The sequence below is a fragment of the Spodoptera frugiperda genome, chromosome 4 (genome assembly GCF_023101765.2).
Source record: "Spodoptera frugiperda isolate SF20-4 chromosome 4, AGI-APGP_CSIRO_Sfru_2.0, whole genome shotgun sequence".
Classification (NCBI taxonomy): Eukaryota; Metazoa; Arthropoda; class Insecta; order Lepidoptera; family Noctuidae; genus Spodoptera; species Spodoptera frugiperda.
Window position 1 is genome coordinate 5,134,551 of NC_064215.1, and position 21,694 is coordinate 5,156,244.

Here is a 21,694-nt window from a genome sequence, read left to right on the forward strand (position 1 = left end):
TCAGCAAAATTCCAGAAGTGATTTACGGAAATTACGGAGGAAAACCAAGTTTTCGGCTAATTCAAATGAAAGTTTAAAAGAAAGAAAAGTACTGTATTCCTATTTAACATTAATAAAATGCTAGAAGACGTTAAGAAAAAAACATATTAATGCAATTTAATTCAAATACAATTTAAAGCTAATTGTTAGTTTGCACAGTTTAAAAATAAATCCTTCTTATCTAGTCTAGACTTCTAGATAGACTAATAAATAAAATTGGAGTGCCTGTATGTATTATTGAAATAACCGCTTTTAATACATGCGTATGAATATACATACCAAATTTTTTTTACTATTTTTGTCTATCTGTCTGTTTGTTTTAATTAATCTCTGAAATGGCTGGACAGATTTTGATAAATTCTGACAGAAGTCATTATTCTATGCGGACGAAGTCGGGGCCACAGCTAGTATTACTTATATTTATAAAACATTGTTAATTGAAAACTGTTTTGTTAATTGAACTGTTAAAAAAACAGATGTAAAAACAAATGACGATGTTAATGTTCTCACATCTGGTGACTTATTGTAATTAGGAGATGACATCATAAAACTAAATTACTATTGGCTGACTGCTCACAGTGAAACTTAAGGAATTAAAGACGCTTCGGGATCGATTGTCGGGTCAGCCTACGAAATTCTATCTATTTTTTTCCAAAATTCAAATAAATCATAATTATGTGGAATAGTACTTTAATGCCTAAGTTAGGTTGGGTAGATAATAATGATAATTCGATATTCAGAAAAAATGTGTGTGTCCTACCTATCACTACACTTTGACAACACTTTGGAAATATGAGTAACAATAATAGAGTTAATTGTTTAAATTGGATACCAGCTGTTTTTCGCAGTTCCATCTGCATAATCAATGGGAAAGAACATATACCACTTTCCAGCCTTCTAACTTTCCTCAAACACAAGAGTCCAGCCATGAAGACGCTATGTATGTGACGAAGTGCAAGACTTATATATGCATATGCTTAAAGCATTAAGAATAATGTTAAGCTTAGACACATATTCTATAAGTATAACATGTGTGAACTTTCATTTGGCAAGTAACTTTGTAATAATCTCATCAACCTGCCATAGTTTACCAACTAAATCTGGTTAAGACATATGGGGACGATGAAAAAGCTAATCTTCTTTTGGCGATTTCACCCACTACTTGGCTCCTATTGATCGTAGCGTGATGTTTTATAGCCTTCCTCGCTTAATGGACTATCCAACTCAACAATATTTTGATTTTAATCCAAAGAATACTTTGTAAAAAGTTAGGAAGGGTCAGGAAAACAAGGCTATATAAATGCTGAAAATTTTAAAGTTGTTTTAAAAATCTATCGCATAATGACTCTATTTCATCATTAATAATAACAATGACTTTAAATGAAATAAAAGACTGGTAATGTAAGTATATGTATATAACCACCGGTCGATATGTGCTGTGCATTTATATGCTTATTGAACTTATTTTTAAAATAAATATGCAGATTTTCTTACAGTGCAGGACTAAATTAACCAAAATGAGAGCTCGGCGCGGGCATAAGTACCTACACGTATAAGATATGCAGCTTTATTTAAAAGTTCAGTTTGTCGATGATTGACAGATTTGTCCACAGCTAAACACAAAAAGTGCCAGATAATAAGTTGAGTCATAAAAGATTACCATAAAACTATTACAACAATCAATGCCAAATTTTTTAGCTGCAAAATAACAGCCCATAAACTTTCGAAAAGTTTATTGACACAACATTAACTATATTCGCTCTATTTAAGCCGTAGAAAAACGATCCAATAGAAACAAACACATCTTGTTTTCTCAAAATATCTTAAGAAAATACCTAGTAAAAAATAAAAATTGTCGCATCTACCTATTGCCAACTGAATGCCGAATGTCAAAGTTGCGAAAATGGGTCACCGGATGGAATAGATGCTATGCAATGTACTGTACAACAATCGATGCAATTTCACCTATATATTTCACATTTACGCCGCCAGAATCTGCCAACGGCAATTTGTGGATTATTTTTGTTTTAGTACCATCCGTAATCCGGGATCACATTCTTATCTTTGAAATTGTTCAATAATAAACATTGACCATCGTTCAAATAGTTTTGTAACATTACATATCCATTACGGAATAACGGTTTCCATTCATTACGACCACTGGAAATATTGACGATGAATGAAATTGAACTGTTTACCTGCCGTGGTGACCTTGAGGTGTAAAAGACAATGAAGAGGATAGTATCCACTATCGATCCTGGAGCCACGTGCTGGCCAAGTCTTGGATCACCAGCTCTGATGAGGCCAGGATTACGTGAAGTTGTCACAAGTTCACAACAAAGGGTTAACACACTGATAGTTAGGCAGCCGCGCCGGAGACTGAAATCGAACGGTTTCCAGTGATAAATATATGGAAGGTGAAGGCAGGCTTTGCGCGCGATTGATATTCTCGATGCGGCAGGTCGCGGGCTGATAGGGTCGCGTGGCGATGAGCGTGCGGGAGCGCTCGGGCGTCGGGCGCGGACTGGCCGAGCGAGCGTCGAGCCGAGTTTCAGCCGAGTCGGCGACGCGCGCTGCCGCTATTTGCGCCCACTGCGCCCGCTTGCCGCCCGCCCCGCCCGCCCAGAGCTTTCTCTGCGCAGCGCAACAACAAACATTTCTTTATTCCACCTGTAACTGTTTTCGATTGCTTGCATTATAATCATTATGGGAACTTACTTTACGAAATACCTGCTATAAGTCGATTTACTTTATAAACCTAATCGTACCTTCCTAAAATTCCTTTTAGCCACATATTTATTTACTTTCGTTTTGTAATGAAAATTGTATCGTACTCTGTTCAGGTTTAATACATCAATTAAGCATAAAAAGTCACTATCAATCCAAAAAGAGTAAGGGCCAATAAAGGCGTTCGCAAGCATTTCAGCCTGCTTTAACATACAATACCATCACGTTGTATAGAATAATGCACTACTGAAACAAGTGCAAATCTTTTTCTATAATACACATGTGTAACACGCAATATACTGCGTAATGCGCCAATAGTTACGCAGCTACGGAGTACCGTGGTTACCCAGCTACACCGCGTTTAGCCCTACACAGCGTGCTACGCCAATAGTTACGCAGCTACGGAGTACCGTGATTACCCAGCTACACCACGTTTAGCTCTACACAGCGTGCAACGCCAATAGTTACGCAGCTACGGAGTACCGTAATTACCCAGCTACACCGCGTTTAGCTCTACACAGCGTGCTACGCCAATAGTTACGCAGCTACGGAGTACCGTGGTTACCCAGCTACACCGCGTTTAGCTCTACACAGCGTGCTACGCCAATAGTTACGCAGCTACGGAGTACCGTGGTTACCCAGCTACACCGCGTTTAGCTCTACACAGCGTGCTACGCCAATAGTTACGCAGCTACGGAGTACCGTGATTACCCAGCTACACCACGTTTAGCTCTACACAGCGTGCTACGCCAATAGTTACGCAGCTACGGAGTACCGTGGTTACCCAGCTACACCACGTTTAGCTCTACACAGCGTGCAACGCCAATAGTTACGCAGCTACGGAGTACCGTGGTTACCCAGCTACACCGCGTTTAGCTTTACACAGCGTGCAACGCCAATAGTTACGCAGCTACGGAGTACCGTGATTACCCAGCTACACCACGTTTAGCTCTACACAGCGTGCTACGCCAATAGTTACGCAGCTACGGAGTACCGTGGTTACCCAGCTACACCACGTTTAGCTCTACACAGCGTGCTACGCCAATAGTTACGCAGCTACGGAGTACCGTGGTTACCCAGCTACACCACGTTTAGCTCTACACAGCGTGCTACGCCAATAGTTACGCAGCTACGGAGTAATGTGGTTACCGAGCTACACCACGTTTAGCTCTACACAGCGTGCTACGCCAATAGTTACGCAGCTACGGAGTACCGTGGTTACCCAGCTACACCACATGTAACACTACATTAGAGTGCTACGCTGATAATATCCCAGCTACGGAATACCACAGTTATCCAGGTACACCACGTGTAGGGCTACATAGAGTAGTACACCAACAGCTACAGCGCTACGTCACGTCACCGTGCCGCGTAGCTCCGACATGTCGCGTCTGTGTAGCAGTATACTTACTGACGAATCGAAGCTCTCATCTCACTAAAGTAATAAGTAGTAACGTTAAAGCACAGTGCAAGGCAATTTATTTCGCACGATTTTTTGTGAGGCTGTAGTATCGCTCCTGTTAAGCCGGTCCATTCTTGTTTCCGTCTGATAATGAACTTTTCAGCACTTTCTTCAGGCGGCCAAAGAAGCGTTCCCGTAACGATTGTTTCATGTCCGGCCCATTAATGCCTAATCCCTCTGACATACCCAGGTACTTCCTACGTATCATTTGCGGAGAGCGCTCTTAGTTTTGTGAAATCTGAGAGTTCTAGACCCTCAGATTCCACAATCCCTCCTCGCTTCACATGCATGACAGCACATTTATCTACTCCAAATTCCATTCTGATGGAACTACTAAATTTTTCAGTTATTTTCAGTAGTTCCATCAGTTGTTTGTTATTTGGAGCAATCAACTAGGTCATCCAACTAACTACTTTACTTGTTATTACAATTTATCAGAAAGCTTTTATTTTAGGGTTCTAGTATTATACAAGCATTCCATAATTTCAATTAGGTACGTTACGTACGGTTTTCCGTTTTGCACCTTTTCTGACTTTCCAACTGATTGTACGTGAAAAGAAATTGGCTTGCAACCATGAAGTGTGTAAATCTTGCACTAATTCTAAGTATACCAATAAAATTACCAATGGTATCAGGTTAAACATATAAGTACATAATATGTATGTATGTTTCCCAGCGGAGGTTGAAAGTAATGTCGCCATAAGGAACTGCGATCTCAGGAGCAGGAGTTGGAACGGCAACGTTTTTATAAATAAGAATCTGATAATTCTTTAGAGCAGATATTTGATGATTTTCCAACCTCAAAAAAAATGAAATAAAGAACTTGCATGTATGATGAACTGGCTGACCTTATAACCTACAAAGTGTGCTCAAAAGTGTAATCAAAGTCTACTCAAAAGCGAGAATCGAATCCGTACCGACACGTTGCACAGCAATCAGTCGCCTGCCACTTCACCAACCGTGCATACAACCCAACAAAATATTGGGTGGTCCTAAATTCGACTATCGAATAAGAAGATTTAGTTCGAACAAAAATATTAAAAGGTTTTCGATTTTCAAAATTCAAACAGTAATCCGTGTAAGTCTATGGTATGACAACAGATTTTTACACTTTACCCACATTATATACAACGAAATACCAGAAATAACAATTTGATGATGACACATGAACTTTTCCGAGCAAAAATCGAACTAAACTATGTTTAAACGATGTGGTGGCTCCGCGGGTGATAACCACCACACGGCTTAAACCACAAAAAACATAATCCCCATTATATAACGGTAAAACGGGGTAAAATAATGGGGGGAAATAGCTTTAAAAAAAGGGGCGAAAAATTGGGAAATAGTTCTAGTTTCTATTTACCCGTTTTCTGTATTTATTCACCCGACCAATTCAATGAATTTACCCCATTTTACAGATTTTATTACTATTGCCTTGTTCTGTGTCCATTCTACATCCACTTCTAAAAAGTACCTATATCATAAATACTTTTTAAGTTTGGATTGTCTTTATAGTCATCGCAGAGATGATAGATTAAATTCATACTATATTCATTAGGTACCTATTATTACATTATATAACTGAATTCAAATTTATATCGAACATTAAAATCATCAACGGTTAGCAGCCGAAAAGAAAAAAGTTGAATTAATACCGGCAGTACAAATTATTCTCAGTTAGGTGTGGTACTTTTAAATAGAACTTAAATTGGACTTTTGACCTTTCCTTTCGATATTATTTTGCTAGATGACCAATTGTTTTACCCAAGTACGCTTGCTGATGCATTGAATATTTGACAAGTTTTTACATGCGCGATTGGGTGATAGAATTCTAAGCGACATTTTCAGACCATAACAAGTCGCATTTATACTGAAATAGGCAATTTATTTATATATTATTAATTACAATTATTAATGATAATTTTTTGATTATTTTGTAATATTCAAAAGAATAAGTTCTTTTGAATAACGTTAAAAATAACGACATCTATGAATAGCTGTTACTTTTGGTATTCTTGAGATAGGATCTACGGTAGATAGAGATACAACAATGAAAACACTAGAATTACTGGAGCACTGAAGTCCGACGCGTCACAGGGACATGAAATCTTAGATCCCGCAACGAAACAAATCAGAAGATACTATTTAAGGAGAAGAAAAAAATGATCGATCCACTTTCTTAGGAGACAGAATGACTTAACCTTTTTTCGGCGGGAAAATCACTCAATGACTTCGTCGGCCCTGGGTGAAGCGAGAAAGAGTGTCAGATTATTGCTGACTAAAAACCACCCAATTCCTACACCTGTTTTGAGTCGGAGCCCTGACAACCCAATACGTCCTCCACAGCTCCGGATAGAATGACTTAAGCCTGAGGGCACAAAAGAGACTGCACAAATGGAAGAATCCCAGCAACACGGAAAGGCATAAAACTAATGGGCATGTCAAAAATAAAACTATGTGGGAGCTATTATACTTGCTTCCAATAATAGGTATAAAAAACTCCTAAACGCATGGTGTTCTAGTTTCCAAAAGGTCCGTATAATAAATTACGCCTGATGTGTGTTATGTTCATATTGCCGGAAATCACTATTAATGTTTACTATTGTTTATAAGTAATCGACCAGTGACCCTACCATTTATGTTATATTAAGAATTAATATTTTGACTAATTTAAGACTTTAGCTCTACTGAATAATTTTATACTAAAAATATTAGATATCCAATCATAGACTATATAGGTACACAGTTTAAAAGTTTAAACTGTCACTTTGCACAATGCTCACAATCACAATCGTTAAGTGTCAAATTCATTCAAGTAAGTTCGCTCGTTACAACTTTTTTTTGTTGTTCCGTAGATATGATTTAGCTAAGTAATGTTGTGTTCTGATTATTATGAATAATTAAAAGAATTGTTTTAACATCTATAAAAATTGTGTTAAAATGGCGAAATGGAAATTAACTCGTCAACAATTTGGAGCCGAAGAATTCACCCTTTCTGAAGGCGATACGGTAACTGTCGGTAGAGGCAATAACAACAAAATAACACTTTCAAGCGCTGTGATATCCAGGAACCACTGTGTTATACATGTACACAACAATAGAGCCCTGCTAACAGACCTACAGGTACCAGCCACTTTATGTTTTTATATCATGTTATTTTAATAAGTTTATGTTTGTTATGCAAAAAGACCCCTTATTTGAGTTTAAAATAAGATCTATTCATTAGTATTATTACTGGAAATGATAAACATTATGAATCTTCTATTATAATGTCACTAAATCTTGCACATTTGAATTAGATTATTACTTACATTTTTTATTGGATTTTAACTAATTTATTATGGTCACACATTAAGTAGTAGGTTACAATTCTAACTTTATTTGTATTTCAGTACTAATTTCCTCTAAAACTATAAAAATAATTATGTATTTTTATGTAAACTGTCTAAGTGCCAAATGCCAGGAACTTTTTCCTCATGAGGTAATGTCCTTCAGAATGTCTTCCGTCCCATGGTCAAACTAAATATAAATTATTTATATATAACTGTTTTATCATATCAGACCGGTTGGCACATTATGTAGTATACAGGGTGTCCCTGAAATCGACGTCCAACGGGCACTAGATGATCAGCAAGGTTCCAACTGTTATATAAAAAAAAATCTAAGTCCTACAGTTTTTAAATTATAGTGACTTATGTGTTATAAAGTCTTGCACACTCTTTTGAATTATTTTTCGTCTGCAGTCTTCCTTACATTATCCTGAATAGTGCTCCAGTAATATGGAATCATAAATTCTTAGCCAACTGCTTTAGATTGGAAAACATTGTTAGTTTTAGAGGAACCAAATACTCTGAATAAATTTTTCAATTTACTTTAAGTGACTGTACTGAATAAATTATGTATTGCGTTAGTAGTGGCAAATTTCACCAAAGTTGGCGCATTTAATAAGGATTCTAAAATGGTATAGCACTTTGCACATTATTTCTTAAATTCGACACAAAAAAAGATTTTTCAACGAAACGGTTTCGATGAATTTATTTGAACTTACTAATATTTCTTCTAGTGTACTCAAATCATACGTTATAACCTCGTATGCACTAGACAACACATTGCACGCGATTTGTTATCATCATGTTGATAATCAGCGAGGATCCCTTGTCAAACAATATTGTCTGTCTACTCATGATTTCGCTTGCAGCTTTCATTGGCAATATTACTAGACTTACTAGAGGAACTGATGTTGTGTATCATGTTTCACTTAATAATATTGAATGATTGCAATATGATGTTCATAGTGCATCAAACACATTATCAAATGTGTAGTAAAATCAAAAGGAACGGACGCGGCAGATTCATGTACACAGCATATCGACGCGGTAGTGGTGTGGTGTACATGAGCCCTTATGCACAATTACTCGTCATATCCCCATAAAAAAAAAAGTAATGGGTGAATCCTTCGATTAAGTTTACGATTAAGTTACGTGTTCATGCCATGTGATCAAATGCGGGATGAAGCATCAAATATTCTTTAGTTTGTCGAGAAAGAGTTATTTGCACCGTTGCAAGGAATTGCAGGTAACACAAAAAAAAATTTAAAAAAGAAATAATCAACACGGCGCAAAAAAGCCAGTGCTCAGTACGATGGCTCGAGATGCACAATACCAGTTCTTCTAGCGATAATATTGCCGACAAATGCTGCAAGCGAAATCACGGGTAAACAGACAATGTTCTTTGACAAGAGATCCTCGCTGATTTTCAACATGATGATAACAAATCGCGTGCAAAGTGTTATCTAGTGCATACGAGGTTATAACGTATGATTTGAGTACACTAGAAGAATTTTTAGTAAGTTCAAATAAATTCATCGAAACGGGGTTTCGTTGAAAAATCTGTCGAATTTAAGAAATAATGTGCAAAGTGCTTCATTTTAGAATCCTTATTAAATGCGCCAACTTTGGTGAAATTTGCCACTACTAGCGCCATACATAATTTATTCAGTACAGTCGCTTAAAGTAAGGTGAAAATTTTATTCAGAGTATTTGGTTCCTCTAAAACTAACAATGTTTTCCAATCTAAAGCAGTTGGCTAAGAATTTATGATTCCATATTACTGGAGCACTATTCAGGATAATGTAAGGAAGACTGCAGACGAAAAAATAAAGATTTGTAGCAACAAGAGTCAAAAGACTGGCACAGGGTGTACTTTTTCGTGGATAACACATAAGTCACTGTAATTTAAAAACTGTAGGACTTAGAATTTTTTTTATATTTTTCTGATAACATTTGGGACCTTGCCGATCATCTGGTGGCTGTTGGACGTCGACTTCAGGGACACCCTGTATAAACAACTCATGATTAGGTACTGCAACTGTAATATAAGATTCATGATGTTAGGGTCTAATTTGTTAGTTCTAAATAATAATACACATAATGATATATCTAAATAATGTATTAATCTGCACTTCATAAGCTGTGTAGGATGCATGCCATATGTGTTCGAGAAGCCAACACTTTCACTAACTACTTTTAACTTTGTTATACCTACTTGTCCCTATCCAATCTGTGGCATCCTGCAATTTTATTATTGGCTTTTTAAAATATTTAATTTATATTCCAGAGTTCTAATGGAGTGTATGTTGGTAGCATCAAGATACCTCCAAATACTCCATATGTCATTCAAGATTCAGATGTTATTGGATTAGGATGGACTATGGCAGCACCCCTCGTCAATATAAATGACACTGAAAAATATGTTTTCAAATTCATCAAAGAAAAACCAGGACAATCTATTACAAGTAAAATTAAATTTCAAGGTGACAATGATGATGATATAGAATCACGTGTGGCTATGTTAGATGCCATAGTAAAAGAAGAAAAGCCATTTGTTGTAAACGAAACAAACAAATCGCCCGTGTTAAATACCAAAGTACCACAAAAGAGGAAAATAGAAAATAATAAAATTGCTATTAAACAAGAACCTGAGAGTAATAACATTGACAATATCAATGACATTCCTAATATAGTGCTGTCTGATAGTGAGAATGAGAGTGTGCAACCACCCAACCAGGGTGCAAAAAAACCAAAGCTTGAACCTGTAAGTGAAGAACAACAAAAGCAAACATCCAAAGATGCTGATATTAATATGAAGAATGAAAATGATTTAATAGAATTTGCTTTCAATGTCAAACAAGAATACATTGGATATGATGAACCAATACAGATTGATGACAGTGACAGTGATAGTGAGTCTGAGCACTGGCTAATGCGACTGTCCCAAAGTTCACCTGGAAAACCATTTTTGAAATCACCAAAAATAAGTAAAACTGAAAACTCACAAGAAGATTCATATAGCCAGCTAGATGATTTTCCTTGCGATGACTATGAAAATGAAGATGTTATGGATGATCTAATATCTCTTCCTATACCTATTAACCAGGAATTAAAGGAAATACCTGATCAAGCTACAAGTAGTAAAGTTCAAGAAGAACATGCTCAAGAATCAAATGATAATGTAGATTCTGAGGAATTGTTTGAAGATATATTGACAAAACAGACTTCATCTAAAAACACAAATGAAGATGAAATTGATGGCTATAATATTGAGGAATTATTCAAAGAAGTAGACAGCATTCTAAAATCACCTTTACCTGGTGATTCAATGAAAAAGGCTCAATTAATAGAACCAATCGCTTTATCATCAAAAAGTAAACCCAGTCATCCAGTTGTTGAAGGTAAGCTCTTTAATACTTATTTTCTAGTATGTCTTTTTTATTGGTGGGAATCGCAAATAGAGCATAATGTGCCCTCTTCTTTATGATTACATCCAATAGCCTACTTACTGTTTAAAGTATAAAATAAAATTAGTCTATGATATTTATGTATGACACTCCTATATTTTTGTTCTGTTTTAGTTAAACCTAAAAAGTCTTCAGCTAAGCGTACCAAACAAAAACCTTCAACATCCTCAAAACCACACATCTCCAACAGTCAAAAGGAAGAGCGTAAAAAGAGATTAAAAGAAATAGCTTGTAAAAATAAGGAAACAGAAGTAAGAAAAAGCAAAGACACTGTAGGTGATAACAAACCAGTATCAACAAATGTGAAGGTCACTACTACAAACCGTGGCGCATTTTTAATTGATGAATCAAAAGCTATAGTTAGTCAAGTAAACAGGAAAGAACATAATAGAAGTAAGGATAAAAGTATCAATTTATCACCAAAACCTAAGGAAGCTAAGAATAGGGATGCCACTGAAGACGTAGAAAATAAAAGAAGGGAACCAGAAAAGTTAGACAAATCAAAAGACAAAATTAAATGCTCTAAGCACAAAGATCGCAGCAAAACAGAGCACAGATCAGACAAATCCTCGACTAAGCCTTCTGTGAAAGAGACAAGGGTACCTCTCAAAAGTTTAAAACCATTAACAGACAGTGAAGAGTCTATTTCTGGAAAGCCAATATCCAAAGTAGGGCCATTAAAACCTGAAAAAATGAAGAAAAAGGTAAGGTTTTCGGAGAATGCGCCTCAGGTGCTAGAATTTGAAATTGAGCCTGGGAACAGGATGAAGAAAACTAGTTTGGTTAAAACGACACTGGTTGATGTGCGCCAGTCACCTGTGTTTTCGTTAGAAAAGATAACTCTAATGAAAATTCTTCGCTGGAACCCACAATGGCTAGAAGAACAGCTGAATAACAATGAGCCTCCACCAATCCTAGGTCACAATAAAATACCTTTGTCAGTTTTCCACTCATTTGTAAACCACAGTCAATATGTACAGTAAGTAGCTTTTAATTACTTTTTTCTTTTACAACAATTGTGACTTGCTGTCACACACACTTATGTTTTAAAAAATATAATTACTTACATTTGAAGTAATATGTATACCTGTTCTATAACACAAGATTTAAACATAATGGCTCCTATTGTAGGTATCACTATAGAACAGATATTAAAGACCTATTTTAAGATGCATTTAACATAATATTTCTTCTCTTCTTCTTTATCTTAATTAATAGGATTATTTTCCTTGTTTATTTGTTTATTACGTAATATTCAGCTATAGAATAACTTAAAATTCAAATTATTTTTCAGGCTAATTGGAGATTTACTTTTGATGGAAATTTGGGAATGTTTAACTATAGCATACATGAAAATACGTAATCAAAATGTTGGATTAGAAATGAGAGTAGAGTCATTGCCGCCCATACCTCCACAAGAACGATGCCTTGAACTTTTCAATCTCAGTGTTAATAGTAAGTAATATAAACATATATGTAACGTTAAGATACCAAGATATGCATGAGCGGATTTAATACCAGAGGCCTGGTGCAGGTCACCCTGGCCGTGTGTGTTACGGGGCATCAAAAGTGCCAAAGCATTTATTAGCGCAACCTGTTTTATTAGCCGTTAAATGACCTTTCTAATGCGACTTTACCCACGACAATATTATACCGCGCTACGTCACTTAATAAATTATCATACAACGTTTCTAAATTAGCATACAAAATATTTTTATCGCAACTTATCTGACTTATTGATACTTTTGTTATTGTATTAACTTAAAAATATTATGATAATTATTTTTTACAGTTTCCGTTCCCGCATCCGAAGCTAAATTTAAAGTTCCCAGGGTAGGAGAAGTACTTCTAGTTACTTTTGGACCAGAAAATGCGAAAAATCAAAGGTTCTTTTATGTACACAATGTGAGGAGTCTACCATCTCCTTCAAGTAAGTTTGTTCAAATTATGTACATTTGCTAATGAGAATAGTGGCCTGGACCTTGGTTTACTACGTTTGGTTTAGTTATGGGATAATTTCACGCATTTTGTATATGAAATTTAACAGGATGTTAACGAGACACACTTCATTTACATATATCATTGTGTGCATTGCTAAATTTGTATGTACTCGTAATCTAAACTATGCTGTTGGAATAAATTTTATTTGTTTATTGTTTAACTACACAATAGCTTAGTTGGTGGTCATATCCAATCACCCGATAAAAAAAATTACGCATATCTGTGACACGCTATTTAATAAACACATTATTTCACATTATATTAGGTGGCCTTGCTTAAATATCCAATTACTTTTTTCAGGTAACCGACGCGCATTCTTCAGTGTTTCACTGCACGCCACATTTGCGGATAAATTGAAAACCCTAAAACCAGGGGAGCTAATGATAGGTCGGAGTTTAGCTTTTATAAACAAAGAGTTACAGTTATTTGAAGCTATGGAGTACTTAGCAGGATCCCCTCTAAGTGACGCCATACTTCGACCGGAGCCGCATCATTTTATAAAACCTCAAGAGGCCCCGCCACTTCTAAATACTCAGGTTATTTGCATGAAACTTTCAATGTATTTTGAACTAGCTAATGTCCTATCAAAGTTTGTATAATAGTGGCCGCATAATCGCTTGCCTCTAGACGAGAACGTGGCCAAACGCTAATCTTATTAAATATTAAAAAAAATGCTATCTTTCGTCAAAATCCCGCTTTTACGAGTTGAAAGCATATTATTGTTTTACACATTTACTTGTATAGTGCTAAGAATACACTGATTTATTAATCTTTAGCCATTTTATTATATAGGATTGTGATTACATACAAGTACATAGTATAGTGTACATACAGACAAAACATTGTAAAAATAATATTTTCATTCGTTCCTAGATTGTATTCCAATTAATTTTTCAATTTTCAGTCAGTGCCGTGTTTAATATCTCAATCAAAACAAACCAAAACAATATTACATGGTTTCAAATAGTTAATTACGATATCGATGTATTTGTTTAAACTCTTATGTAAACAAAATGAAAAATTATAGTAGGTCCGCTACATATTCTATTCATATTATATTGGCATTCCCTATCGCTCAACCTTAGAATCAAGTAAACCAAATAGGTTCATGTAGACCATGGATTAGATAAAACACTGGATTGGCCTTGTGGGCGGGCCACGCGCGCCGAGGTTGTGAGCGAACGTGCAAAACGCTCAAATGCTCATACTTACCGGCTAGCAATCGCTGTCATGTTTTGACAGCGTACGTATCTCCGCAAAAATATTATATTATGCGCTATTATAACGTGTCGGAAAAGAAGCCAGGTGTAGCATAGCACGAGAAGGAATTTCTTTTCACCGGTAAGTCCAAAAACATTAAAATACTTGTGATATTTGTAATTATAACATTAGCATTATGAATTTTATAGACAAAAACGATATAATCACAAGCAGACTAATAGTAATACATTGCTTGCGATACATGAGTACAATCTTGCACTACGTGAGCAATCGCGCAATGTATTACGTCCATTGCGAGAGTCCCGAGTACCGAAACAAAAGTTCATTTCCACAAAATCTATGACATCGATAGTGTTGGGCAATGTCGATTGTTACTATGATACAGTCTATTATAATCAATAGCACACTTTATAACTAAAATAATATTATTTATTACGACTAATTAGTAATATAGATTTTGAGTGAGTTTTATGTTTTTTTTTTTATGGAATGTGACATATGATTTATTTTAATATGTTTTAGGTTTCCAACAGATCCAGGAGTAAGAAAATTGTGGATTGACACAACTGGTAGAATTAATTGGATTCCTACTAAATGTAGCACAATTCGTTCGCAACATTTATTTCGATGTTGATAATTACATAATAACAAAGTCAGGGAAAAGAAACTTAAAATTAGGCGTTTATCCGCACAAATATATCGCAATGTGTAATTCAGTAAGTAAACTGATTTTATTTTAGAAAATTTTATATTAGTCTCTTTAAATCAGTTTTTTTGTATATTTAAATCATCCTTCGTAAATTTAAAAAACGAAAAATGTTCTGTGCTTTATACCTACAAATTATTGTAAATGTGAGAGCCCTGTAAATAGCTAAATTTGAATTAGACTAGTAGAATGCATTTGTGTCAGCTTAGAGTTGTTATGCTCACTCAAAGGTCTCATTGGCGGTGGCAAGGGCATTGGATCGTTCGATTCCCTGCAACATGGTTGAGTTGGGCGGTGCTGGTGTACGTGTCATGTTGGTGAACGGGCGCTGTCAACTGGGACTGGTCAGCTCCAGACTGTATTAATTTTGTTGTTCTTAAGGTTTTTTTTTATATCTTTGACTGAATATTAGTTTTACATTGTTCTCACATAGTTGAAGCAATCGAAACAATGTAACCAAGAATTGTATTGTGAATCTGATTGAAAAAGATTAACCTATGGAGTTTCTTGCTCGTTCTTCTCCATAGGAATCTACACTTTGGAACGAGCAAATAGCTTCACTAGAGGGCTGACCGACAGACAGACGTTATTAATATTATTATATTTGCTTTGACGTTCAAAAGTGCCTTTGATTTATTTATTTTTTTCTTATTTTTAACTTATTATGTAATTAAGTAATAAAATTGGTTTTAAAATTCAGTTATGTATTTTTTATTTATTTCACTTTTATTACTTGGTTTCTATTTCGCAGGAATACAATTTCACAATATGTATTCAACAATACTTGTAAAACAAAAACAAGATTACTTAAATTTTATCGATATCAACAATCGACCTTTCTCCCGCCCTAGCATACCTACATGAGTTTTTATGCGTGTTAGAGTGTATGTCAAATGCAGTCATTGCGTTTGTGTGACAACCAATAGCAAATTCGAGATTTAAATGCGTGTTATTTATTTGTGGGGGTAATCCGCTCAGGCATTGGTCTCTTGCTTGTAGTGAAATTAAAGGGTGGGAGAAACGGCGACACGCGTTCTGATACAAATCAGGAACTACTTCCATTCTACTCTCTTTAGCTATTCTGTGATGTAGACAAACAGAATAAAGATAAATAATAATAACTATGTATCTGTAACAGTGGACAGCGACTCTGAATCCGAGTCAGCTGGCGGCAGTGAGTTCTTCAGTGACGGCGGCGCTCGGCGACCGGCCTTCTATACAAATGGTACAGGGACCTCCGGGCACTGGTGAGTAAGCTAAGGGACGTTTACTTTACTTAAACTTATTTTACGTAGACTTATCAGTAACACTGAACAAAGGATCGGGCTAAGTATTATTAATATTAACTCTTTACTTCAACATAAACTGCGAAATAATAATTTTCAATAACAATAGAATGAAAATGTTCTTACCACTACCATTAACTTAATATTTATTTCCTCAGGCAAATCAAGTGTTATTTGCGCGATCGTGATGACATACTTTTATAACGCGCATGGCAAGAAGCAACAGAATAGGGGAAAATTGTTGATATGTGCTACAAGCAACGCCGCGGTCGATGGACTAGTCCTTAGATTATTAATTCTAAGACAAAGTTTACCTAAACGTAAGTATATTACTTCCTAAAACTTACTATTATTGTTTTCCTATGATATGATATTCAATGAAACCATATATTTTTGCACTCACTAGATGGCGGTAACATAGCATAAGGTCATATTGTCTCAGTCAATAACTATTAAAATAATTTTATAGTAATTTTAAATAGTGAAAGACCAATGTCTGAAAATTAGCAAATTATCTAGTCTGATATTGAACTAAAGACCACCACATTACCGATCCTACTAGTACCAATGTCGCTTTTATTGGAAAACACAAGTAATGTTGAATATTGTTGGTAGCGGAGCGGTTTCGAATGGTACGCGTAGGACGTGAGGAGGCTATGCATCCTGAAGCCGCCAACATATGCTCGCAACAACTGGCCAAGCGGGACGTGGCCAGGATAAACTCCGAGCAACCTACCGCACCCAGCGGACTAAATGAAGAGGTACACGAACAATATAAATATTTTGGCGTAGTGATATTTTCTCCACAATCATTCATTTCCCTAGAATAACAACACATCGAAACTGCGTAATACAGCAATGTCATACCTCAATTTAGCATTACCAACTATTCACGATCACTCATTACTAAAATGTATTCTATATTCTACCAGATTCTTCATGTTGAAGCAAAAATAAATATGTGGAAGACTCAAGAGAAAGACGCGAAGGATCCGTCTCGAGTGGCGTACTGTCAGGGACGGATTGCTGATCTAGAGAAAAGGATGACGTTGGTAAGCAATGTTTATATTTTTTTTAATATTTTTTGGCCATTTATAAATTCTTTAAACTTAAGGTCAAATTTAGTGGATAATAATGGAAAATCATGGGCATGCATATGATACAGAGGTGCATCGGGTTCTGGTATTTTAACCATTTACCAGTTTTGTTCCTAAAGATTGCACCATAAAAAACATTGAGTGACATCTACTTTGTACATACTATAATTTATGTTTTTAACACATAAATTATTGGCCACAGTTACGTTCGGGAGGCGGACGAGGTGGCGCCGGAGATACGCTCAGTTCAGAGCAGTTTGCGCATGTGGAACGACGGATCATAGATGGCGCTGACATCATCGTCACCACGCTCGGCAGTGCACAGAGCTACAAAATGAGAGGGTTAGTGTTGCCATTCGTACAAATTTTCCTTAACCTGTATTTTTTTGAATTTACCCTTTTACTTCACGTTTCTCAACACAAGAAATATGCTAACATGCATCAAGTTCTGTTTGGCTAGTAGTAATTATATAACTTCGAGTTTCATAACTATATTGTTGTAAGTTGATTGTATAATGTGCACATTGTTTGTTGTAGGCTGAAACGCCGAATAGCGCTGTGTATAATAGACGAGGCGGGGCAAGTGATCGAACCCGAGACGTTAATACCTCTCACACTTGACGTGACGCGGCTCACGCTCATCGGAGACCCTCAGCAACTGCCCGGATTTATCTGTTCTCAGGTGCGTTAAGTCATCACTTATTTTTGTACAAAACAGAGCGGTATAAGACATCTACTACTGAACGTGGACCTCTCCATAATCATGTAATTTTATTACCTTGCAGAGAGCAAAGCAACATGGTCTTAACGAGAGCCTGTTCTCTCGCCTGAGTTCATGCTCGGAGCACTGGGCCGGCGGTAGCCCCGTTGTACTCTTGAACCAACAGTATCGCATGCATCCCGACATCGCCGACTACCCCAGCCGAGCCTTCTACAACGGCAGAGTCATGAACGCACCGCCTCTAAGACCGAGCTTACCTATACCACCGTATAACATCGTCGGGATATCCAGTGGAGACAAGGCACAAGGTAGGTCCTACTGATATTATGAGTTTACTAATATCCATATACTTTTGATCATATTTGTGTAACCTGTTCAAGGATACCCAACTACTTTCAAACCACACCAGAACTCATAATGCACCACGTCGTTCGTCATGCATACAACACGTCATGATCATAATCATAAGCCCCAGTTTGGCCTGAAACTAGTCGAGTCAGTGAGTCGGTATAATAATCTTTAAATCTAAAACTAAATTCTTTGTATGTATGTAAACAGGAGTAAACGGTGCTAATGAGATGGAGGCGTGGGGTGTGACTCGCTTGGTACTGGCGCTGTCGCAAGCGCTGCGCCCCGCCGCAATGAGCATCGCCGTCATCACACCGTACAACGGACACAAGGATCTCATCAAGAGACATCTCAAGGCCTTAAATCTGTACGTTTTGAACTGAATATACTGAACAGTGACGTAATGATCTGTTTAAATTCAATGTAACTAAGTCGATATTAACTGTTCATTATGTTACAGGAGTGAGGGTCAAGTAGAGGTGAACACGGTGGACAGCTTCCAAGGCCAGGAGCGCGACGTAGTGGTGGTGTCGCTGGCGCGCAGTCAGGGCGTCGGCTTCCTCACGGACGCCGGCCGCATGAACGTCATGCTCACTCGCGCCCGCCATGCCATGATCATCTGCCTCAATCCACATGCGCTACTGGTAATATTATTATACTCTCTCAGTCTCTCACTGCTTACACACTACCAAAATTAATACGTTTTTATTTTTTGTCTATTTGTCCTTTCATTGGATGATTCATCACTTTGGCAATAAATGACGATATAGTGAGTCATACTACATTAATTATTATGTTATCGGCTTACTCACGTAACTGTTTGACGAAGAACTCTACTAGTAGCAGCATTCCGCGATACACGACGACGCGGCGACTGTCGCGGAATGCTGCTTATGAATATGAGCCTCTAGCATGCCTTGAAATTAGTCGAGTACCTCGTCAAACAGATACATGAACAAGCCGATAACATAATAGTTGATATATAGCACTTATAAATATTTACGTTTTAATACAACATTTTGTCCTTTTTACAGAAAAATCAACAATGGCGAACTCTGGTAGAAGATGCACAAAGAAGAAACATGTACAGAGTGCTTCCGCACAAAATGTGCCAACCGATAACGGCAGCACAAATACCCAGTGACAACATATTGGAATATATTTCTTATAGAAAACACAGCAATCACTCCCATCGTTAGTACTGTAACAGTTCTGGTTGTAGGACTAACTGTTACACTAATTGTTGTGCTTCTTAGATGTCCGATACGACGACAATGTTTGATGAACGCTTTCTAACGGTTAACGCTTTTTTTAATTATTTAATTAAGCCTATCGACTTTCCGTTATCAAGCGAAGAAATTTGTGTGGAGTTACTAGTACCTGTTGTAATCTAAATATGAAATTATTGTAAAGCAAACAATAAGACGCTTTGTTCGAGTAGTTGCATGTGCACCTGCCGAGCAAGGGGGTTTGGGTTCAATCAAATTGGCAAAATAGATATCTATTTTTTTTTTAAGTTTTCAATAATAGCATGTACTTCTGGATTCTGACTGGTGTATGACAATAAGCCCACCCCTATAGAATGGTACTTATGTAACTGTTCGAATTATGGCAGTAAGATTTTATAATGTGTATCTTTGCCTACCTCCTTCAAGGAAAAGAGGCATGGAGGTTTGTTCAATGCTTACATTAACACGTGACAAAACATTAAGGAATTATTAATAGCTTTACTTTTAAGTTGTAAGATTATACTAGTTTTATACTAAAATGGACTATGAAGTACGTAACACTGCCGGGTACGTAGTAATTATGAAAGTAAACGTCTCTTTATTTTGATACATTTTTAGCAGACTTCAGAAATGTTTACTTTCATAATATAATGAAATGATTTAGTGAGTCTCATAAATATGGTAAATGAAAGTATAGTGTGAATGTTCTTCGAGGACAAGGATTTATAAACAAGAATTACGGTAAAGTCAGGACAAATGTACCGTATTTTCCTTTGATATTGTAAGACTGATTGATGAAAGGGTCGGCCGTGTGACGCCTTGTAAATAATGCTTGGATCTAAAGAAGTTAAAGTTCTCAGAGCTGTTGTTGATAAAAGATCATACATTACGTTATGATTAAGTCAGTAGGATTAAGTATTTTGTAGTAATTGTGTTACTCTAGTACTACCACCAACAGGGATTTTGATAAGACAATAACATACGTCGTGAGAGAGAAAAGTTCTTCGTTAGATGCCCTAGTTTTTAACATTAAAATTTGTGATGGGGACCTGAGCAACATCACCATCTAAACACCTTATAACTTTTGAGACATTAACTTTGTTGTATTATCAAAATTTCTGATGATGGTGGTATAATAAGTGATACCGTAATAAGCATTCATAGTGTATAATTCAATTGAATAAACTAATAATATCTTTAAATTGAAAATATAGCGCTTACAAAACGTTATTAAAGTAGTTCCTATTACTACTAAATGTCGTATACTGCGGTTGCTTTATTCGTATTTTCCAATAGCTGGTAATTTGAACACCTCCATTCTTTCAAATATACTAACTATTATAGAGGTAGCTTCGCGCATGTACAATAGAGTGCGCCAATTAGTTATGTAACATTCCGCCTTTCCACTCTTCTGATGAATGGCTATAAAAAATAAGTAATGATTGCCATGGAGCGCTTCAATAGCCATTTCAGCGTCGTAAATGTATTTTTGAAGCCCATAAAATGTTGTTACAAGTGATAATTAAGTTTTATTGTTAAAATATTGGTAATTATTAATTAATGATAAAACATTTGCTTTCCATTAATGTTGTCTAATATTAAAATTTGTATTTTTGCTGTAATATTATCTCTTGTTAAGTTGTTGCTTTTTTCGTTTTAAATATGTATTATTGAGCCTATTACTGCAACACCAACCACCTCACAGACTAACAGTTGTAATGCAGTTAAAATGTATCTAAAATTCTTAACATGTGATTTAATAAGCTGTTTTCATGTACATAAAAATGTAACATTTACAAAGGTAATTAAATAATTTTATATTGTTATATCTAATAGCGACTTTTATTGATTTCAATATTCTCCCATCAGAGCAGCTGTAAATAAAAATAAATAGTAACACAAATGTTAACATAAATATTATTAAACTATAAGCGCTTAGTTAAAATAAATATCAATTGCAATGAATTAACGCACGGCTACAAATCGAAAAATAATACCTACAATAAATAAGGAGGAGCAATTGTAATAAAAAAATCCTGCATATTCTTTGTCGCAGAACCA

The 21,694-nt window shown here is 36.1% G+C and overlaps 2 protein-coding genes across 8 annotated transcripts in view; one reads left to right on the forward strand and one right to left on the reverse strand.

Moving 5' to 3' along the window:
- The window catches only part of LOC118272934 (potassium voltage-gated channel protein Shab), a 43,032-nt gene extending 40,397 nt beyond the window's left edge, over positions 1-2,635 (reverse strand). For 5 of the 7 annotated variants that reach the window (XM_035589676.2, XM_035589675.2, XM_050693481.1 and 2 more), the window contains exon 1: positions 2,238-2,631. The gene's annotated coding sequence lies outside the window, so the exon portion shown is untranslated. Of the gene's footprint in view, positions 1-2,237 lie in introns of all 7 variants that reach the window. The other 2 variants (XR_004783393.2, XM_035589674.2) reach the window with 2 other exon arrangements.
- Positions 2,636-7,011: 4,376 nt separating this feature from the next.
- On the forward strand, positions 7,012-21,466 carry LOC118272498 (uncharacterized). The gene is made up of 16 exons (XM_050693296.1): positions 7,012-7,351; positions 9,845-10,958; positions 11,139-12,003; positions 12,319-12,479; positions 12,817-12,954; positions 13,326-13,561; positions 16,091-16,199; positions 16,397-16,558; positions 16,854-16,999; positions 17,171-17,290; positions 17,538-17,677; positions 17,873-18,017; positions 18,121-18,364; positions 18,615-18,771; positions 18,865-19,048; positions 19,439-21,466. The coding sequence occupies exons 1-16, from the start codon at positions 7,169-7,171 to the stop codon at positions 19,601-19,603; spliced, it is 4,269 nt and encodes a 1,422-aa protein (XP_050549253.1). The 5' UTR covers positions 7,012-7,168; the 3' UTR covers positions 19,604-21,466.
- Positions 21,467-21,694: the final 228 nt, after the last annotated feature.

What these genes read in the sequence shown, in the direction of transcription:
- LOC118272498 (XM_050693296.1), top strand. Translation starts at nt 7,169, where the DNA reads ATGGCGAAATGGAAATTAACTCGTCAACAATTTGGAGCCGAAGAATTC. An exon ending in AACCACAGTCAATATGTACA is followed by an intron (nt 12,004 to 12,318) that starts GTAAGTAGCTTT and finishes ATTATTTTTCAG; the next exon opens with GCTAATTGGAGATTTACTTT. An exon ending in CCAGCGGACTAAATGAAGAG is followed by an intron (nt 17,000 to 17,170) that starts GTACACGAACAA and finishes ATATTCTACCAG; the next exon opens with ATTCTTCATGTTGAAGCAAA.